The following is a 21701-nucleotide window of genomic DNA, read 5'->3' as shown; positions in this document are numbered from 1 at the left end:
TGCCTGGTCCCCCATAACCTCGCTTCTTGCAGGGAGGGAACCCCAGAAGGCCCTCAGAGCTGGACCTCAGTGTCCAGGCTGGACGATGGCGGTGAAGATGCTCCTTCAGGTATACTGGGCCAAGGCTGTTTAGGGCTTTAAAGTCAGCACCTTTAATATACTAAGTATATTTTAATATATGAAGAAATTACCCGTTTCCTATCCCTGGATAGTTGGATACCGACGGGAGGGAAATGTTAGCATGCCTTCACTTGCCACAGGCACCTGGAAGAAATTCACAGTTTTGCTGTGTGTGTGTGTGTTTTCTCCCCCTGTAGTCTACATGTTAGGGTATGGATTGCATGGTTTAATTTGCGTCAGAAAGGTGGGTAGATGGTCTGAAGAGATGTCTCTCTAAGCGGATGGTTAGTAGACCAGCTTCTCCCCCTCCACACAAAATCTAGTGCCATCCAGATGTTTTGGACTACAATTCCCATCAGCCCTAGCTAGCATGGGCTTTGAACATATCGATCTAATTAATGTGCTGCCTGTTTTCTACCAGTGTATATAGACAATGTGGCCCACTGTCTACACCATTGCAGAGCCTACACCATTATTACTCGTGCAGGGTGCAAGCATTCTGGAGTTCTGAAAACTTTTTGTATTTGGGGAGCAAGATGAGCAAAAGCCGCACAAATCTATGACCTCCATTCCCACCACCTCCATTTGCTACATTTGAATGCCCGCAAGAATTGCAACTGCCCTACTCACGCCAAAGAAGTAGCATGTCAAAAAGAAATACTTGTGAACCCAGGTGCCCACCATTGCCATGATTTACAGTAATAGCTCTTTTTGCAAACTTTGATGCATGTGTGCATATGTATACTTCTCAATGATACGCTAGGCCATGTGGAAGAGTGTGACTTCTGCACTTATGCAGGAAAGAAAGGCATGTTTTGAAGTTTATATTTCTAAATATCTCTGGTGAACTGCATCGCTCCAGACCGTGCAGAAATGGCTCATATCTCAACGTGAGGCCTTTGTTCAATGTAACATTTAAAAAAACAACCCACTACCTACTGTATTTCCCTCAGTTGAATGCTTAAAGGCATAACTCCCAGCATGCATTTATGGGCGAATCTCAGGCCCTAACCAGTTGAACTGTCTTCCCAGCACCTTAAAAAAAGTTTCTTGTTCCTTTGCTTACATTAGAACTATGACATTAACTGATTGAAGGATTTCCCTAATCGGTTATCTAGCTTGCAATTAAGATTAATCTCAGTTGCTTAAGATGGTCAGTGAAAACAAAATATATCACTACAGGTAGCATTTGAAGGCTTTTTAATGGTTAGAACAGTTCCTTCTTCCTGAAGTTACCTAAACAGTAGCTTTTGGGGGTGTCTTACATAAAATGGCAACTTTCCCTACATTTTTAGAGCCCCCTTGAAACTACCCGAAAGCAAAATGGTTATTTTTGAATGCCCTGAAAGTGACTTGGGGAGAAGACATCTGGAGCAAAACAGATGACACCATGGAAAAGACACTTCCAGAGTTATACACCAAGAGTTCCCAAGGGCAAGCTTTCACAGGCCTCATCCTGGAATGTCCTCACCCGACTTTCCTGTGTCGTCCTCTTCTGTTTTCTGACTTCCTCCCCCACTTTCTCCTTGTGGCTTTTCTCCCTCCTCCTCCTCTTGCTTCTTCTCCCCATCCTTGGGTGCAAGTGTCTCTCTGCCCTCCGTGCCTGATACCTGTTTCTCTCCTTCAGTTTCAGTTTTCCCAGACTTTTCCTCTTCTTGCTTTTTTAATGTATGCTCTCCTGTATCTGCAGCCCTAGCATCTTCCTTCTTCTCCTCCTCCTCTTGTTCTTCTTCTTCCTCCTCCTCCTCTTCATCTTCTAACTCTGGGAAAGAAATGGAATCTCAGAGAAGATCCTACCTAAGATTTCTTAGCTCGCTTCTACCCTCGCAGTTTATGGTCTTATGGCATTCACCCCATTTTACAGACTGTGACAACAAGGCAGTTTGCCTGAGGCTATAATTATGGCAATTTTGTGGCTGGGCCAATGGGGAGACTCGGTTAATGGGTTTCGCTTCCCATTTAGAACTTTTGCAAGAGCTTAGACAGATAGTGTGCCTTCTCCTCGGTGTCTTGATATAATGTGACTGCTCTTTGAATAGAGATGTGGAAGACTCCTGCGTTGGGAGGAGTGTGGTGTGTAAGGCAGACTCAAAAATTCTCTTTTTTATTATTCCAGAAAATGGATGCAGGACGGCACTCAGGCTACTAATATCAGTGTACATCACTAACAATAAAATTTAAGGCTAAACTCAAATAACCTATAAAACTTATTATTAGCCAAGAACAAAAGGAGAGAGTTTATCCATTTGCTGGATAAGAAGAAGGAAACTGGAGAAATGCTACCACCTACAGGTTAGTCTTGATACAATACTTCAAAACATCTGGATGAATTTTATTCATATGGGTTATATGGGCCTAAGGACGTTTACATATTAGCCCTTTCCCTTGAAATTGCCATCCTTTAGTCACTTCTTTTTGCAGAGCGTCCAGACAAGATAGTTACGAAATTGCTGTATGATTGTTTAGTTTTCCATTCTCTTACTGTTTTTAAAGAGTTGATTTGTGGTTAATTTTTTCCAATTAAAATTAAAGTCTAATTGCAGTGCCTGTTTCTTCAACATGGGCTACTGAGGTTGGGTTTTTTTTTTTTGGTCTTTTGTGCTTTTAATTAAAAGCTTCCTCAGATTTTCTCCATTTTATTGCTTCAACAAGGTGGAGGGGGATTCATGATGAATTGCCCCTGAAGTAATCAACATCTGTTCAGGGCAAGGAGCTTTAAGTACTAGTTTTATTTATCTGCCTCCCTTTTCTTTATTTGATAGCACAACGATTACATGCCTGGAAAAATGGTATGGACTATTCTTCAAAATGTGCTAGGAAGGCTCTTGATGCATTCTGTGTTTTGACACTTTCTAGGTTTAAACTCTGGAATGAAGCACCTTTTCTTGTAGGTTTTTCTAAAAGCGTGCTCCACATGCCGGGCCCACCACTGTACAAACACCCCAAATTACTTCAGACCCAGTTAATCTCCTTAATCGGCTGGTTAGCATGTCTGTGTGTATACACCCTGGAAATGAAGACAGACCATAGGGTGCCTGAAATCCTCTATACACAGCTTGGTATGTGAACCAACCTTTCAACTCACGCATCCTTTCAAGCCTCTGTTCTTCTTTCAATTCTTTGATGAATCCTTTGTTGGCTTCATCCAGTGCCTGCAAAAATAAGGTGGGGATCTTAAATGGGAAACTTGAGTCAGGCTTCAGTCTCTCTTCCCACTACTGCCATCTGCATATGGTGGCATTGCCATGAGATAGGACTATTGGTGGTGGTGGGGGCACAGACAGGACCAAAATCCTGTTTTGCTTCTTCTTCAAGAGGTTCACACAGAGAAGAGAGACACCTGAAAGTGAAAACCTAGTTGCCTGAAACCCAGCAGATGGCAAAAGGGTAGCAGAGATGAGGTTGTTGTCAGGTCAGGTGAAATGCAGGTGTCATGGCTATGAACTGTCAGGTAATTTATGGGGGGGGGGATAAATGAATCAGTAATAATGTTTGAATTATGTGGGGCCCCTTTGTAAACACAAGAACCAATGCATAGCTGTTATATCAGAGAAATATCTCTGCTGAGTCAAACCAAATATCCGTCCAGTTTAGCATCCCATTTCCCACAGTGACCAGCCACATATTTCTTAAAAGTCAACAAGCAAAATATGAAGGCAATCTCCTCCTATAGTTTAACCCAGCATCTGGTATTCAGAAGTATATTACCTCTTAACAAGAAGGTTCCATATAACTAACATATGTCCAGAAGTATATAGAGGTGATCCAGCTGAATTGTGTGCTTAGACCCAAGCTTTCCCAAACTTGGGCCACCAGCTGTTTCTGGACTACATTTACCATCATCCCTGACCCTTGGTCCTGCTAGCTAGGGTTGATGGGAGTTGTAGTCCAAAAACAGACCCAAGTTGGGAAAACCCTGGCTTAGATTATCAAAAGGCTTTTGACAAAAGTACCACACTAAAGACTCCTGAATAAGCTTAGCAGTCATGGAACAAGAGGAAAGGTCCTCTTGTGGATCAGTAATTGGTTAAGAAACAGAAAACAGAAAGGAGGAATAAATGGACAGTTCTTCCACTAGCAGGATGTAGAAAGTGGAATTTCCCCAAGGATGGGTATTTGGGTCTGTGCTACTTAACCGTTTTATCAATGATCTAGACCTAGAGTTAGGAGTGAGGAATGACATAGCCAAGTCTGATGCCGATACCAAATTCTTCAGGACAGGAATGTACAGGAATGACAAGAAACACCACAAAAGGATCTCTCCAAATTGGGTGAGCAGGCAGTAAAATGGCAAATGCAATTCAATATAAGCAAGTGTAAAATCATGCACACTGAGACAAAAAATCCTAATTTCACATATATGCCCATGAGGTCTGGACAAGGAATGAGACCTTGGGGTTACAGCTTTATGAAGACATTCACCCAGTGTGCGGCAGTTGTGTAAAGGGTGAATTCCATACTAGGAATAATTTGGAAGGGATTGAAAACAGAACTGCCAGTATTGTAATGCAATACTGAATATAGCAACACTCAATAAACAAACACAGATATACAAATCTGTGCATACAACCATAGTTGGAATGCTATGTACAGTTAGCTACACTTCAAAAGGAAGATTATAGAGCTGGAAGAGGTTCAGAAAAGGGCAAAAAAAAATGATAGAGTGGTTGGAGCAACTGCCCTGGAAGGAAAGGTTACAACATTTGGGACTTTTTAGTTTAGAGAAAAGACGAACAAGAAGGGACATGATAAGACATATATAACATTATGCACCGTGTGGCTCAGGAGAAGCTTTTTCTTTCCTTCCCATAATACTAGAACCCGGGAACATCTGACGAAGCTGAACAATGAAAGATTCAGGACCAACGAAAGGAAGTACTTTATTTTTTTAATTGCATAGCATGCAATTAAACTATTGAATTCACTCCCACAAAAATGTACTTTACCTAACAACATGCACAAAATATCCTGCTCTCCCCACTGTGGTTCCTTTGGTCTCCCCCTGCTTCCCCCCCTTTTTTGCTATGTCATCTCCCCCACCCCCCCCTCTTGGTTATAGCCAACCACTTACAATAATGATCGCCTGCATAGCAGCAACGTTATGGATACGTTTCGCCTGCTCCAGAGCCTTCTCAAAGTAGGTGACTGCGGACTGGAAATCTTCCAGTTTCACTGTGTGTTAATAATTTTTTTAAAGAAGAAGAAGAAGAAGAAGAAAGAATCAACTTCAACACAAGATATAGACTTCAGAGAAACTTATACAAATAAACATGTGGTATATTGTCGGTTGATTACTGGAACTCTCTAGGATAAGGAATGTAAGATGCAGTCCCCAAACCACAGGATACTCCATCTGCTTTCATTTTATTTTATTGGGGTGGGAGACTGTCATTTAATACTCTTGACCTAAGGATGAAGCAGTAAAGGCTCAAATAAAATAAATTTATATGTGTGCAGACTCTCACTGAAGTGTGGTTGGGAAGCAGGATCCGTGTCTTTCCTGTCCCCCCTGCCCCGACCCCTGGGCACACATATTACATCTTGATATTCCAGATATCTGAATGCAATATCTGCATAGGAACTAGGTTTGTGCAACGTCTACTGTACCATGCACAAACCTAAACTGCAGATTCATGAACCTTCATACCATTTGGGAAAGGGCCACACAGTTTGAACCCACAAATTCTGGACTTTATACACCTCAGTTCAATGTAAACAATATATCCAGCATGTGGCTGTCTGGTGGCCTAGTACTGACTGCCAGGTGTGAAAGAAGGGAAAACATGCAAGCTTCATTTCGCATCCTGGGATACACACTGTAGTCTCTTCCTTGCTAAAAAATATTCTAGATACCATCAAATACCATCTTTGGCACTGTAAACAAATTGCCGTATTTTTTGCTTTATAAGACTCACTTTTTCCCTCCTAAAAAGTAAGGGGAAATGTGTGTGCGTCTTATGGAGCGAATGCAGGCTGCGCAGCTATCCCAGAAGCCAGAACAGCAAGAGGGATTGCTGCTTTCACTGCACAGCAATCCCTCTTGCTGTTCTGGCTTCTGAGATTCAGAATATTTTTTTTCTTGTTTTCCTCCTCCAAAAACTAGGTGCGTCTTATAGAGCAAAAAATACGGTGAATTAAGTGAGTTGGTGGCAATATAAGCATACATACATTTAAATATGCATAATTTAATCCAGCCATGAGTTTCCTTCAGCAAAATAAAACCAGCATTTTAATCCTGGACTGTGAATATTCCATACCATAGGGTTGCCATACGTCCGGAATTTTCCAGATATACCCAGAATACTGTTGTTGGAAGCAGTGTCCGGGCAGAAATTGGCAAAACTAAAAAAAACAACACCTAATTTTTTTAAAGGATTTTTCTTTTTAACTTGGGAGCAGGGGGTGGACATTTGCATAATTCTCATTACAGGATCCAACACAATGTTTTTGTTTGATTTCTCTCATTCACCCCAGCAATTGCATGCCCTTGTCCAAAGCTCCATTTGGTTTGAGGCACAAGAACCAAAGCATTCAAAATTCCACCCCCCCATCTATATGTCAAGGTCTGAGTGAGAATTCTAGTTCTATACTCTGGATCCGCCAAATTATTTGCTGCCCATGTCAAATGTAAACAATTTTGCACAACATATCCAAACACTGGTGTCCTGAGGAGTGTAATAGTAATAGTAATAGTAATAGTAATAGTAATAGTAATAATAATAATAATAATAATAATTTATTTATACCCCGCCCTCCCCAGCCAAGACCGGGCTCAGGGCGGCTAACACCAATAATAAAAACAAGTTGATTAAAATACAATTTAAAAGATTAAGATACAACATTAAAACATTAGGATGCAGCTTCTTCGCAGGAGGGGAAAGGAAAAAGAAAGAAGGGGAGGGAATCAAACTGATTCCAAGCCAAAGGCCAGGTGGAACAACTCTGTCTTACAGGCCCTACGGAAAGAAATCAGATCCCACAAGGCCCTGGTCTCACGAGACAGAGCGTTCCACCAGGCCGGAGCCAGTGTTGAGAAGGCCCTGGCTCTGGTTAAGGCTAATCTAACTTCCTTAGGTGTAACAGAATTGACTAGAATATAATTTATTCATTTCTGTTCTTAATATGCTACTCCCCACCCACCCACCCACCACTTCCTCTCGAACAAGTGTCTATGCTCCAGGCAGCAAACAGAAATCCATAAGAGATTGTGTCCCTTTAAATGCAGGAGATTTAAAAAAACAACAACCAGCTGACAAGATGCTAAGCTGTCTCTCGTAGTCATCTCCTAATGTGCTCTCTTTTTCAGGAAAACAGCCTCCCCACCTAGATCCTGGCACTCCAGGCAATTGCCTAGCCTGCTCCTATGGGGGAAAAAGTGGCCCTAGAGCCTTGTGGAGCTCACACAGACGCTGCTAGTGAAGAAAGCTATTTAGGCTTGTGCAAAGCGATTCACCTTGTGCTTGTGCCACCAATACACCGCCGTTGAGCTGCCACTCAATGTCTCCTTCTTCCTCTGCACACTGCAAGGACCTTTCGCCAAAGTCCCGAGCCTCCGCCGCTTTGTTGAGCTCCAGGTAGCACCTGCCCATTTCGTGGAACAGCCAAGTCTTCTCCAGGTTGCTCTTCACAAGTGGAATCTTTTCTTCCCAGCTTTTTGAAATAAAACAGAATTTTGCAACTAACCGCGGAAATAATTCAGGCCTGAAGAGTAGCTTTCCTGGCTCTTTCAAGACCAGGGCTTCTTCCCTGATTGGGTTACCCCAGCTATGCTGGGTGGCTTCCAACAAATTAAAACACAGTAAGACATCAAACATTAAAAACTTCCCTATACAGTGGACGCTCAGGTTGCGAACGTGATCCGTGCAGGATGCACGTTCGCAACCTGCAGCGTTCGCAACCCATGTCTGTGTGTCTGTGCATGCGCGGGTTGCGATCCGGTGCTTCTGCACATGTGCAAAGGGTGATTTAGTGCTTCTGCGCATGCGCAATCACCGAAATCCAGAAGTAACCCGTTCTGGTACTTCCAGGTTTCGGCGGTCCGAAACCCGAAAAAAACATAACCTGAAGTGGCTGTAACCCGAGGTATGACTGTACAAGGGATGTCTTCTAAAAGTCAAATAGTTCTTTATTTCCTTGACATCTGATGGGAGGGCATTCCACAGGGTTGACACAACCACTGAGAAGACCCTCTGCGTGGTTCCCTTTAACCCCACTTCTCACAATAAGGGAACCGCAGGAAGGCCCTCTGAGCTGGATCTCAGTGTCCAGGCTGAACGATGGGGGTGGAGACTCTCTTTCAGGAATGCATTGTGAAAGCCGTTAAGATTGCACTCAGCCCTCCACAGGATCTTGGCCCCAACTTTCCATTTCCTTATAGATGCTACTTAGGGTTGTCAGGCCCCCTGAGGCTCAGGGATGATGGGAAGTTATACACCAGCAACATCTGCAGAGCCACAGATTTCCCTTCCCCAAGTTAAGAATTGGTACCCAGCAGGCCAGGGATGGAGACAAAAGGCACTTGGTGGGATGGGGGGTGGGAAGAGATAGCAACTAATGGCACCTCTATTTGTACCCTTCTATTCTTTGTACAAGGGACGTGTGTGGCGCTGTGGGTTAAACCACAGAGCCTAGGACTTGCCGATCCTAAGGTCGGCGGTTCGAATCCCCATGACGGGGTGAGCTCCCGTTGCTCGGTACCTGCTCCTGCCAACCTAGCAGTTCGAAAGCACATCAAAGTGCAAGTAGATAAATAGGTACCACTCCGACGGGAAGGTCAATGGCATTTCCGTACGCTGCTCTGGTTCGCCAGAATCGGCTTAATCATGCTGGCCACATGACCCGGAAGCTATACACTGGCTCCCTCGGCCAATAAAGCGAGATGAACGCCGCAACCCCGGAGTCGCCCACAACTGGACCTAATGGTCAGGGGTCCCTTTACCTTTACCTATTCTTTGTACCTGCCTGACCTTCACAGTTTTCAATGCCCCTCACCCCTCTACACCCCTCACCCCTCTACATTCTGTAGAATCTAGATAATCCAACCCCCCAAAACTCCCATCCCTTCATCCTCATGTAGCAGAAGTATGGGAGAAAATCATCCCTGTGTGTCAAGATGTGTGTGTCAAATATGCCATTGCTTCTTTCAAAAGATTTAGGAGCAGCACATTTGTGGGGCGGCTGGCCACCCGCTGTTGAAGGTCCTTCATCCTCTCCAAATGCTACAACTCCAAAAATCCCTTGAAAGGAAACCATGAAAGTAAAAGCAGTTTCAGTTTACAGAATGAAGGTAAGGCAGATGCGTTAGGAGACCACCCTTACATACGCAAGAGGCCTGGAGGCCTGACTGTTTGTCTTTGGGTTCCACCTACGTGTCAATGGCGTTCTGGAAGTTGCCCATGCGGGCATGCACTCTGCCAATATTGTCCAGGGCTCTGGAGATGGCATCAGTCAGGTTGCTGCAAGAAGAAGCAAAAATGAGTGATCTGAAAGCTGGATTGCTACTTCAAAATCTCCAGAGAGGTTTCTGACCTACCCTCCTTCCCCAGCCCCTGTATGTTGCCCCAGCTGTATGTATTAATTTACAGTTCATTGTCAGTGCTTGTAGCAGTTTAAAGGATTTTAGGTCTATGGACAAAAAGTAAGCTGTGTGTTTGAGAGTTTAAAGAGGATAACGAAGATGCTGGGCGATCCATGCCACAAGCTGCTTTCAATCTAAAATATAGGCACAGGGGAATTTGCCCAAAAACTGTGCTGCAGAGCCATCTTTAAAATGTAACGATGCTTTTTTGGGGTGTGATAGATAAAGCCATTCGAATCATGAATTTGTCCAGAGACGTGGACAACAAGGGAACAAGGTATGAAATGGAGGGACATTGGGACACAGCAGATATCTGCTAGATTCTACTCTAGGAAGAAATGAAAGAAAGCAATTAAGAAAGCAGGAAACAAGTGTATAAGGAGGAAAGGAAGCGGCTGGTTTTAAAAGGTTTTTCATCTACCTCGTAGCAACTCGTCACAACTCTTCGTCATTGGCGGTTAGGCAATGGTAAGGAGGGGTTAAGAGGATGGGGGGGGGGAGCAAACGCCATCACCTCCCCCCAAAAAGTGAAGGGTAGTCCGATAAAGGACTCTGGGGGGCGTTGCCCTGTCCGAAGCCTATGGAGGTGTGGGCCTAAGGCACACGCCCGAGCGGTGACCCGGGGGAGCTCTAGTTGACGTGTCTCAGCAGGACTCCCCCTTTATGGTGTTAACCCTTCCCGGTCTTCAGCAAACGGGCTGGAGCCGGTTAGTCGATAGGACCAGTGCCTAAGCCAATACCTCTCATTCCTGAAATCAATAAAGTTGTGGCCTAATTCACCCATTAACCTTAATTCTTGGTGTCCCTGTCTTTGTTTCTCCCTGGTGGGGGGGGGGCGGGAATTTGCCACGCAAGGTTATTTATTCGCAGTAGGTCAGGGGTTCTGGAACAGATCTGTACCTTGCTTGGAGCACCACCTTCCCTGGGGGGAGGATATCACTATGGATTTCGATACTCACAATCTGGGAGAGCAATATTGCAAGGAATGGTGACTTGACTTTGATTTTAATGGCTTGCCCTAAATATTTTAGCCACTAGAGAGCGCAATCACTCTATCAGTAGCTTTCTTGGCTCACCCAGAGATAATGATGATTATTACAAACTGGAACCCTAGTGCATGCAATTCTGGAAAGTTTGGTACTCATGGGTCAGAAGAAGGCAACTTAAGGCAACCTAATACTAACTGACAGTATGGGTATTGTGTATCCTAGCTTTCCTTCTAGACAGCATACATATGGTTCCCTATGGTTCTCAGGAGGTCTCCTACTGAAGATACACAGACCTGATCGACTTGAGACCATGCCCTGGGTGAACTAGAAATTCACTTGTTCCTGTGGCTAGTTTTCCTCCCAATCCCCACACTCTCCCCTCTATCTGCCTCTTATTCCAAGCACCCAGTCTAACTAACCCCTGCTTCATGGCCTTCTGATGTAAGCCCTGAGCAGGACAAATAACCTAGCATACACATGAAAGCTTATGCCAAGAACAAACTTAGTTGGTCTCTAAGGTGCTACTGGACATTTTTTTAAAAAAATATATTTCGACTGCATCAGACCAACACGGCTACCTACCTGAATCTTGCAATACTAAACTAACATTCGAAATGCTGGTAAGCATGTGTCCTTCTAAGTAAAACACAAACAAATCTGCCAGTATCTGTTCATCCTGCTCCTGAGAACAAGCTTTTCAAAGACACAGGCATTTGGAGCAAGGAATAGGAGAGGGGAGAGAAGAAAATGGAGAGAGCTTGTGGAACAGGTTGTTGGGCTAGATCAGGGGTGAGCAAACTTACCACGTCTCCAGCGCCGATCGCATGGCGGACCGGAGGGTGGGGGAGCGCATGCCCATACACATGCGCACACACTATTTCCAGCACACATCTTGGGTCGGAAGAGCACCGGAAATAGCTTGTACGCATGTGCACGGGCCTCCTCCGACCCAAATGTGCACCGGAAATAATGCTTGCACATGCGTAAATAATACTTGCGCATGTGCACAAGCTATTTCCGGTGCTCCTCTGACCCGGAAGTGGACAGTGCCGGTAAGAGCGGGTGGCGGCAGCGGGGGTCACCGCAGGCCAGATAAATGAGTCCGGCCCACGGGCCTTAGTTTGGGGACCCCTGGGCTAGATTCTCCAACTCTGTTGGATTGGGGAAGCTGTACAGAGTACCGGAGCCTCTTCTGCCAACAGGTAGGCCCAATTCTGTCATCTCCAGCTCAGGAGATATCACCAGGCACTGCCTGCATACATTTTTTACACAACCATAAGGGCTAGAAACCCTAAGTGTTCCCCTGCCCCTCTTTTTTCCAGCAGAAACTGAGATTTGAACAATTCAACACATTCTGTACTCCTGTCCTGAAATAAAGAGTACATAGCTATGGCTAAATGATGGCAGCATAGAACGGGCACTCAAGCAGCCTCAAAAGGAGTAGGCTGGCCTTCCTTACTTTTCTTTTGCAATGTCCAGGTCCACCTGGTGGCTCTGCAAAGCTGCTGCCATGTTCCCCATCTCAATCTGAGCATTTCCAATGCAGCTGTAGAGGTTTCCAACCAGTTCGCTCCTGTTGGGGATCTCTTCGTCAGACCAGCCTTGGATCTTTTTCAGCACTTGTTCAGCTTTCTGGCAGCTTCTTTCAGGGCTGCCGCTAGTCAACACTTAACGGGGAAGGGAGAAGAAGAAGAATGTGTGTGCTCATATGATGCATGTTAACTACCCCCAATTCATTAGGATATCCCAAATTTGGACACTCTCCCCCTCCAAAATGGCATTTCACATTACCTATTTTCACTATCCATCTTGTTTGCTAGCACTTACACCAGCTCCTAGCATCTGCCAGGTCACTACTGAAAACAGAATGCCAAACAAGAAGGACCTTTAGCCTGATCCAGGAAGACAATTCTTTCTCGTGATTTGTCTACAGTTCAATGTAAGGAGTCAGGTCATTGGTCTCTCTTATTGGTCAACTCTGACTAGCAATGGTTCAGGTACAGGTCTTTCCCGTTCTTGACACCCGAGTCCCTTTTACCTGGGGATACGTTTATCAAAGGTTTATGTAATCTTTATCATAGAGGGAAACAGTTGCTGCAAATGCAAGCAGAAACTCTGGTGGCTTCTGAAATGGATTTGGGGGCTTGCTCCTGGAAGAAGTTCAGAAAGAAAAGGCAACTTTTCTTTCAAGCTATGAAAGTGACCTGACTACATAGACCAACCTGAGTCCATTTTGTTCTATATTTCATTGGGTCCCTATAGAATAAGAGAGGCTACATCCAGAGAATCAGCCAACAGGTACTGGCTCTTGTTTTTTTGTTTTTTTAAAGCAAGAATTCAAATACACAACACCCTACTTTTTACACCTCCAGGGTCTAAGCTCAGTTAATACAGGAGTCAGGTGAAATTCTGAAGCCTATATATATTTGTGCAATGTGAGAGTTTAGAAAAGTACATTTTCATGTTCAGAACATCCTGCCTAGAGTGCTATAATTCAATTCTTATTTGATGGCGCAAACAAATGTCTCCATTAATATCTGTTATTTTCAAGTCAGCATATTTTCTGCTATATATAGAGGGAACTGGTTGAATCAATGCGACCCCTCACAGGTCTTAAAATGCTTCGGGGAAACAGATTTGGATTTTACCATATTGGTCAGTAAATGGAATTGTAAACATGTTTCTGACCCCTGTGTATCAGGAACCGTCTAAGATCTTAAAGACTTCTGTACCAATGACCTTACAACTCTCACTCCTGAATCTATGGGACAAGCATCGTCCACAACTTCACTACAAAGATTTTACCACATGGCTATTGGTGGCAGCCATTATTATCATTATTTATTAAATTTATATATTGCCCTTCATCCAAAGATCACAGGGCAACTCGCAACATAAACTAGGGTAGAGGTTTTCAACCTTTTTGAGTCCACAGCTCCCTTGACTACCTACATTCTTTCTGCGGCACCCCTGTGGGACTCAGGAGCCCAGTTATGTCACCCCTTGCCTGCAGAGCTCTCACCCTTTTTCAAACACCCTCCCTTGTGGAGTGTTCCCTCAGCCTTCTTCCCTCTCTTTGGGAGTCCTCCGAGCAGCCACGGCTGCCGCTCCTGGTCTCTGAGCTGCCCCCACCCCAGGGAGAGGTGTCTCCTCACACGACCCCACAGGGGCCTGAGACTTGTCTGTCTATTCCCAACAAAACAACAACAAACAAACCTATGGTCATGTAAAGCATCATCAATAAACACCCGAGACGTAACCGGCTGTGTTCTTAAATAAATAAGGTATACTATTCATTGTATCAAATTGTAAATTTCAACAGAAGTAACTCATAAACAAATGAACAAGACCCAGTGGATCAGTTCATTCTAAATATAAAATGGAAGAATGGTATAAAGAGGTGTGGGATTATAGCTATTCATGATAAATTAACACGTGCCATTAACGTAAGATGGGGAATACGCAGGAGAAATGATTTTGAGGAGATATGGAAGGTGTTTGCAGAATTACGGAAAGGGGTCAAACCATCGCAAGAGGTGTTGAAATTTTGGGAGGTTGAATAGCTACAAAGGAATGTTCTTGGTGGTGGGGTGCACAGTTTTATTCTTATTTGTTCATAATTATTGCTTTGTCTAAATAAATAAATAAATAAATGGAAGAAAGAAATGCAATAATAATAATAATAATAATAATAATAATAATAATAATAATATGGTTTTCTTACAGGTGCTCCCTCATGTTTTCTAACCTTGTGGGAGTATTTAACAAAGAAATGTGGCCTTTTATTTGCACCCCCCCTTTTTGTTTCATTGTGCATAATTGTAACCAAATGTTTAAAACAAAAACAAAAAACATCCAGCACATTTTCAGCCGAGCCACCTACACATATCAATGTCCTCCATGCTCTTTAAGATGTATCTGGCGACCTCGGATGGCTTCCGCTTTTGATCTCTTGTCCATCTCTTAAGCATGAGCTTGCGGTCTCTGATCCGGGCGTAGATAGGTTTCTGCTGCTGCCAGAAATCTGTGCGGGTATCGAGGTAGGAAAGCCCTTCCTGAATCAGGCGTCCAACAGTCACCCCTTGCTTCGTGGTGCTTTTGGTCAAGTCTGCAGGGAGACCATAGGCAGAGACAGACAGATTAAAAAACAAACAAAAAGGGAGAGTTTACATTATTTATATATGTATAACTGGCTTAGGGAAGATGCCTCTTTAGAGACACATCCTCTCTTTGCTGGAACACACTTTGTGTGGACTTCATATTGTTATGAGTTTGTGGGTACTAGATTTCTAATCCGTATATTCCAAGTTGGTTTCTTTAAGGGCACAGTTTGCTGTCATGTGACCTAGAGGGAAAAGATGCAGGTTGAAATAGCAGAGAAAAAAGCCATGGCTGATTTCTGCTTGAATCCAAGGCTTTGGCTATGAGAGAAGCAAGACCCTTTTGGGGAGCTGATGCTGCGAACGCCTCCATAGAAGGCTCAGGTTGTATATATGGGTAAATAAACCATATATCCTAAAGACACCACAGTTTCTACTGTGCCTCATTTCCAAAAGGAAACACAGACCCTGGGCAAGTGACTCGAATTCCTAAAATCTCGTACCGCTCAGAGGTTAGGGAGCCATGCAACCATATTTTCAGTAATGAAGTAATGTTTGTGACTTGTAATTGGATGCTGCTATAGGGCTAGGTAAACAGCGAATAGTAGCACTGTTTTTATTTTGGTTTTGGAATTTGCCTGCCACTCTTCAGCCAGAAAGCTATGAAAGCAGCAAACAGTACAGTTGTACCTTGGATCTCAAACACCTGAACAAATTGGCTCCCGAACGATCGAAACCCAGAAGTGAGTATTCTGGTTTTCAAATGATTTTCAGAAGCCAAACATCCAACACAGCTTCCACGGCTTCCAATTGGCTGCAAGAACTTCCTGCAGCCAATCGGAAGCTATGCTTTGCTTTCCGAACATTTTGGAAGTTGAACGGACTTCCAGAATGGGTTCCGTTTGACTTCCAAGGTACGATTGTACTATAATAAAGAAATATCAAAATGACATAAAACAATAAAACACCATTCAGCACCAGTGACAATTAAAACCAATGTAACCTATAAGGCAGATGCTGCTCACAACCCTTAACATGGTGGTTTATCTTCAAGAATCTTCATTTATTAGGAAACTTTGTGCGTTGTTGAAGATTTGGGGACATGTTCTAGGGCAGGGGTAAGCAATGCGGTGCCCTCCAGGTGTTATTGGACTACAACGCCCATCATCCCTGACCACTGGCCATGAAGGATGGGGCTGATGGGAGTTGGTGTCCAACAGCATCTAGAGGGCACCACGTTTGCTATCCCTGTTCATGGGTATTCACAGAGTTGACATGAGGCACTGGCTAAGCCTTATGAGCACCACCAACATCCCTCATGAACCAAACATGTGTCCAACTGGTAATCCATTCCTAAGGTTTCATATTGCAGGGGAAGACCAATTCAGTGAGCAAGCCATCTTTTGAGGAAGTTTGTTGGTCTTTTTTTTATCGAAGAGCCCAGAAACAAGTTTGAAAATGACTGTTTTAGGAAATCCCTTAGAAACCTTGAATTCCTGCAAATACCCAGTCAGCCTCACAGGGGGGTTGTAATTGCTAGACTGCCTGATGACATTTGCAGACCTGAAACTCCCAAGCCCGGCATTAGCCAAATGAAGTAAACGAAAACCTTCATCCTTGAGCAATTTCTCCAGAAAAGCTTTGTCAACGTAGAGCTCCCCCAGCAGCTGCCGTTCGGTTTTCTCATTCCTCACAGGCTCCTGTCTGCCTAGGTACTTTGCATCCTTCTTAGGAAATTTGACCTGAAGCTTCTGTTTTGCTCTTTTACTCTGCCACATACATAAAAAAAGTGTAAGAAATAAATTTTGCAAGGGAAAAAACTGATCATTTTCTCTACAGTACTTCTTCTGGGAAGAAAAGAAGCACGGCAGGTAGAGATCATGACCTGCAACCAAACTGTAACTCTGGGAGGGACACAAACTACAAGCCCAGATTCAGATGTAACATTAAGCCAGATCATGGCTTAGCCCTGGGTAGTGTGGCAGGATCAAAAAGAACACTGAAGTCAAGATTCTCCATCTGGGAACCTGCACTTGTTCATGCTAAAGTTTAGCATTATGTGTGAACCATGTTATTGTGATGCAAGAGAAAGACCAAATAGCTGTAGACTCAAACATCCTTCCTGTGCCCATCCCACAACAACCTGTGTCTATGCCTTGAACTCCTTACCATATCTTCTATTCCCTCCTATTGAAGGGATCAGAGACCCACTTTGGGAAAAGCTAGTGAGACCATACCTCTGCCTGGCGACTCAGAAAGAAGAGGTCTGCTCTGTTCTCCAGTTTCACAGAAGAAGGGCCTACAAACAGAGAAAGCACCAGCCAAGACAAGGGTCAGCAACATTTTCCAGCCATGGGAGGCCGGACTATATTCTGAAGGGAAAAAATGAACGAATTCCTATGCCCTACAAATAACCCAGAGATGCATTTTAAATAAAAGGACACATTCTACTCATGTAAAAACACACTGATTCCCAGACCGTCCGTGGGCCGAACTGAGAAGGTGCTTGGGCTGCATCCGGCCCACGGGCCTTAGGTTGCCTACCCGAGCCAAGAAGTCAGGAAGGCCCTGAAAATCACCTGCCAAAAACATTAGCAAGCAATCCCTTGGGAAGCAGCATGCAAACCGTGCAAGATAAGAGGACAGAACTCCTTGATCATTTTAGTTGCCCCTTTCTGTATCTTTTTCAGCTTTGACATTTTTCTAGAAACAGCCTGGACCAGAACGCCACAAAATATTCCAATTGCGGATGAACCACAGCTTTCTGTAAGAGCCTATGATACCTCCTTTAATTTTAACTCTCTCCTAATAACAACGAATTTGCTTTTTTCACTGCTGTAGCACACAAGCCTTTCAAAATAGAAGTTGGAGGTTGAGACTTTTTCTGAAAGGAGCTTCACATGACCAGCTCCATCATCAAAAAGGCTCAGTAATATTGTGCATAGATAAGAAAATAGGATGGCCAATGAAAAATAAAATCTCTACCTGGACTTTGAAGACTCAAAGGATTTTCTGTTGGATTGCTTGTATGTGTAATCTAGAGTTTATTTTACTGTCTGCTTTATTGACAAAATTCAATTCAAATAAAATTAAAGGGATACAAATATGTCCTTGGTTTTGCAAAATACCTTCATACCTTCTCTAAGGTCCTTGCTCTGCTCTGCCTTGCACTCTGCTTAGCTAGTTTAGACAGCCTATTATCTTTGTTGTTAGTTTCTCTTTTATTCATGCATTCTCAGTCAAGTTGAAGCTCAGGTCTAGCAGTCAATTAGATTCCATCCCCTAATAAAAAAAATCACATGGCTTACTTCCAACAGAATTTTCAATTGCCTCCTGGGATTTTTGAATGCCCAGCCTGAATTGTGGCAACTCTGGGCGGATCTTGTGGCCTCGATGGTAATAGACCAAAGCAAATTCAAAATCCCCCATAGTGTACAATGCCTCTGCTTTCTGGTATAGGCCCTGAAACAAAGAGGGGAAATGTTGGGGGCAGGGACAGACAACAGATAGACAATAAGAGAGCTATGCATTGTAAACTGGTTCGTGCGAGTAAACAAAAAATACCATCCTCAAGAAATACACCCAAGCAGCTTGCTTGTCCCAGTTTGATAATTTCTGAGATGTGGACAACCTGAAGAAGGGTCTTAGCTTGAAGTCCACGGAAGATACTCCCTTCCAATCCAACTGTCCTTTTGAACCTCTGCTCTGGTTTGCTTGCAACAGAATTTTCTAACCTGGTTAATATGCCAAATGGTTTAGAAAGATAGTTGCAGAACAAAGAATGACATGAAGGTTGGGTTCTTTTATGGAAGTTACTAGTTACCCTTCTTTCCTTCTGGGTTAAGAAAAGAGGGGAGACAGATCCATAACTCCCTTCCACCATCAAACCAGATACTCCACAATAAATTTTGAAAGGGAACCCTTTGAGTTGGTTCAGGCTTTTCCACCTTTTGGTTACTTACCTTGGTAAACCCTTTGTCAGCTGCCAGAGAGGCTTCTGCATCCTTCAAGGCATTTTCTGTATCTCCAAGTCTCAGGTAGCATTTTGAACGGGCAACAAGGCAATTCCTGTCACCTGGCTGGAGTTGCAGGGCCTAGCAACACACAAAAACACGCCCAGTCTCAAAAGTATAGTTACAGCTGCTAACTGATCATTATATACCATCCAACATTTCGTGGATGAAAACTGGGGTGTGCTTTTATCCTACCAAGGATCACTTGACGAGCCACAGTTCCTTTACTATTCCCCATTTCTTAGCAATGGATCCTGTATAACAGTGGTAAAAGTAAAGGGACCCCTGACCATTAGGTCCAGTCACAGACGACTCTGGAGTTGTGGCGCTCATCTCACTTTATTGGCTGAGGGAGCCGGCATACAGCTTCCGGGTCATGTAGCCAGCATGACTAAGCCGCTTCTGGAGAACCAGAGCAGCGCACGGAAATGCTGTTTACCTTCCCGCCGGAGCGGTACCTATTTATCTACTTGCCCTTTGACGTGCTTTCGAACTGCTAGGTTGGCAGGAGCAGGGAACAAGCAACGGGAGCTCACCCCGACACGGGGATTCGAACTGCCGACCTTCTGATTGGCAAGCCCTAGGCTCTGTGGTTTAACCCACAGCGCCACCCGCGTCCCTTTACAGTGGTACCTTGGGTTAAGAACTTAATTCGTTCTGGAGGTCCGTTCTTAACCTGAAACTGTTCTTAACCTGAGGTACCACTTTAGCTAATGGGGCATTCCGCTGCCACCGTGTGATTTCTGTTCTCATCCTGAAGCAAAGTTCTTAACCCGAGGTACCATTTCTGGGTTAGCGGAGTGTGCAACCTGAAGCGTATGTAACCCGAAGTACCACTGTAATTTTCTCTACAACTAGCAGAGGTTGAATGGCCACTTGTCATGGATGCTTGAGCTGAGATTTCTGCATGGCAAGAGGTTGGGCTAGATGACCCTTGGGGTGCCTCCTAACTCTACGATTATACTAATGAATGAATCGGCCTGATCCAGCAAGGCTCTTCTTATACCCTCAGCACACATCGGGCTTCTCAAAGGCTACATCTGGAGTATGTGGGGGGAGCATAGCTGTCAACTTTCCCTTTTTTAAAGGGAAATTCCCTTATTCCGAATAGGATTCCTCGCAAGAAAAGGGAAAAGTTGACAGCTATGGTGGGGGGGGGGAGGCGCTTCTTCTCGTATTTGAGAGTCCCAGGTATGCCTGGCCATGTGATAAACTCACCATCAGCTCCCCTCCTCCCTTCATGCCTATTCATGAACCAGCTTCACCCCCTTGCTTCCTTCCTTCTTCCTTCCTTCCCACCCCCATCCTGCCCCACGAGCACGGCAAATTCTCACGTAGGTGTAGCAAGTCAGCGCCTTGGCAAGCTCCCCTCGCCGGCTCAGCATCGTCCCTTCCGCCATGAGGCTGGGGAAGGTCCCCCGCAAAACCTCGCCCTCCGAGTCCCCCATGCCTGGGAGCCGGGCAAGGCCCAAGTGAGACGCGACGCCGCTGCCTAGCAACCTGCAGCCTAGCAACCGCGGAACTTCCGGGAACGCTACGGAAGCTCCGAAGTATCAGAAGGAAAATGCGTAGGACCGCCGGGGGAAGAGCAGCTCTAGTGTACCGCTTTCTGATTGGTTTGCTGATGCCCCGCCTCCTTTTCGGGCAGCTGCCACCAAAATTCCAGTCTCTTCCTCTCTCTGGTCGTTTGTTAAGTCGGTCATTCGCTTGTTTCCTGGACACACCGTAGTCTTTTCTTAGCATTTTTAAGCCTGTGATTTGCCTGGGTCCTCGACATCTTCTCCAATAGAACACAGCAGGCAGCCGCTGTGACATTCTTTTTTTTTTTACTGTATATAATTTTATTAAATTTTCTGTTTTACACTTTAGAATACTCATTTAAACATCCTTGAAATATCACTGACTTCCCGTCTTGTCTTTCCATAGTTCATTTTGCATATCATAAATCCCTGCATATTTTAGCTAAACTAAACCATTCAGTATGCCATTATTACATCCATCAAAACTTATTTACACTGTTGAATTTATCTTAATGCTGCCAACGTTTTCAAGTGTACACAATTTTCCCCCATATATTCAATAAACATTTTGCAATCTTCTCTAAATGTATGTTCTTCTTGTTCTCTTATTCTGTATGTTAGGTCCGCAAGCTGTGCATATTCCATCAGTTTAATTTGCCATTCTTCTTTGGTTGGGACCTCGCTCGTTTTCCATTTTGGGGCTAACAAAACACGGGCTGCAGTAGTGGCATACATAAATAACCTTTTTTGACACCTGGGAATTTCCCACTGAATTATCCCCAACAAAAAGGACTCTGGTTGTTGTTGCTGTTTAAGTACTTTTGAACTTTTTTTTTTTTCAATTCATCATGGATCATTTCCCAATATTCTTTTACCCTTTTACAAGTCCACCACATATGAAAGAACGTTACAGCTGCTGTGACATTCAGCCCTGCCCAATGGCATGGGCATAGCAGGAGAGGGAGTTAGGTAAATAACTAGAAAATTCTTAACTAAAAGTAAATAGAATCAGAATATTTGAAATGGAAATGTCCACCGAGGTTGCTTGGATGATGTCGTGGTGGTGCAATCTCACGACGCAACCGGCAACCCGACAGAGTGATAGACTCCCACCCCGAAACTGAACTGTGGTACACCATATGGAAGGAGAAGAAACTCTGCAAACAGGTGGGTAATCTTTTACCCTACCACTAAAAAGGCTCTGCTCATCTCTCTTGCTCAGCCATCTTAAAACCCTGCTAATGTATTAACCTGTGTACATTGCTTCTGTAAATATGCAATAAACATCTTCCACTCTTCCTTAAATTCATTGTTGTCTCTTCCTCTTAGTTTCATAGTCAATTTTGCCATTTCAGCATATTCAATTAATTTAACTTGCCAAT

General features: G+C 44.1%; 1 protein-coding gene across 1 annotated transcript; it reads right to left on the bottom strand.

Moving 5' to 3' along the window:
• Window positions 1-1303: 1303 nt before the first annotated feature.
• ODAD4 (outer dynein arm docking complex subunit 4) lies at window positions 1304-20312 on the bottom strand. The gene is made up of 12 exons (XM_083709418.1): window positions 20134-20312; window positions 18749-18880; window positions 18095-18248; window positions 17024-17085; window positions 16396-16555; window positions 14570-14794; window positions 12146-12353; window positions 9489-9575; window positions 7574-7770; window positions 5192-5292; window positions 3194-3272; window positions 1304-1882 (listed from the first exon to the last, which is right to left on the bottom strand). The coding sequence occupies exons 1-12, from the start codon at window positions 20245-20247 to the stop codon at window positions 1572-1574; spliced, it is 1830 nt and encodes a 609-aa protein (XP_083565544.1). The 5' UTR covers window positions 20248-20312; the 3' UTR covers window positions 1304-1571.
• Window positions 20313-21701: the final 1389 nt, after the last annotated feature.

The sequence above is a fragment of the Podarcis gaigeae genome, assembly GCF_964106915.1.
Source record: "Podarcis gaigeae genome assembly, chromosome: 13".
Taxonomy (NCBI): Eukaryota; Metazoa; Chordata; class Lepidosauria; order Squamata; family Lacertidae; genus Podarcis; species Podarcis gaigeae.
Note: the sequence above shows the minus strand (reverse complement) of the source record. Positions and strands in the feature narration are given on the sequence as shown.

Bases quoted from the DNA above. Each gene is read 5' to 3' on its own strand.
- ODAD4 (XM_083709418.1), bottom strand. From the start codon at position 20,247: ATGGGGGACTCGGAGGGCGAGGTTTTGCGGGGGACCTTCCCCAGCCTC. The intron at 12,354-14,569 runs GTAGGTGGCTCG...TTCCCCGTTAAG, and splicing joins CATGGAGGACATTGATATGT to TGTTGACTAGCGGCAGCCCT. The intron at 1,883-3,193 runs GTTGGTTCACAT...TTTCTTTCCCAG, and splicing joins AAGGATGCGTGAGTTGAAAG to AGTTAGAAGATGAAGAGGAG.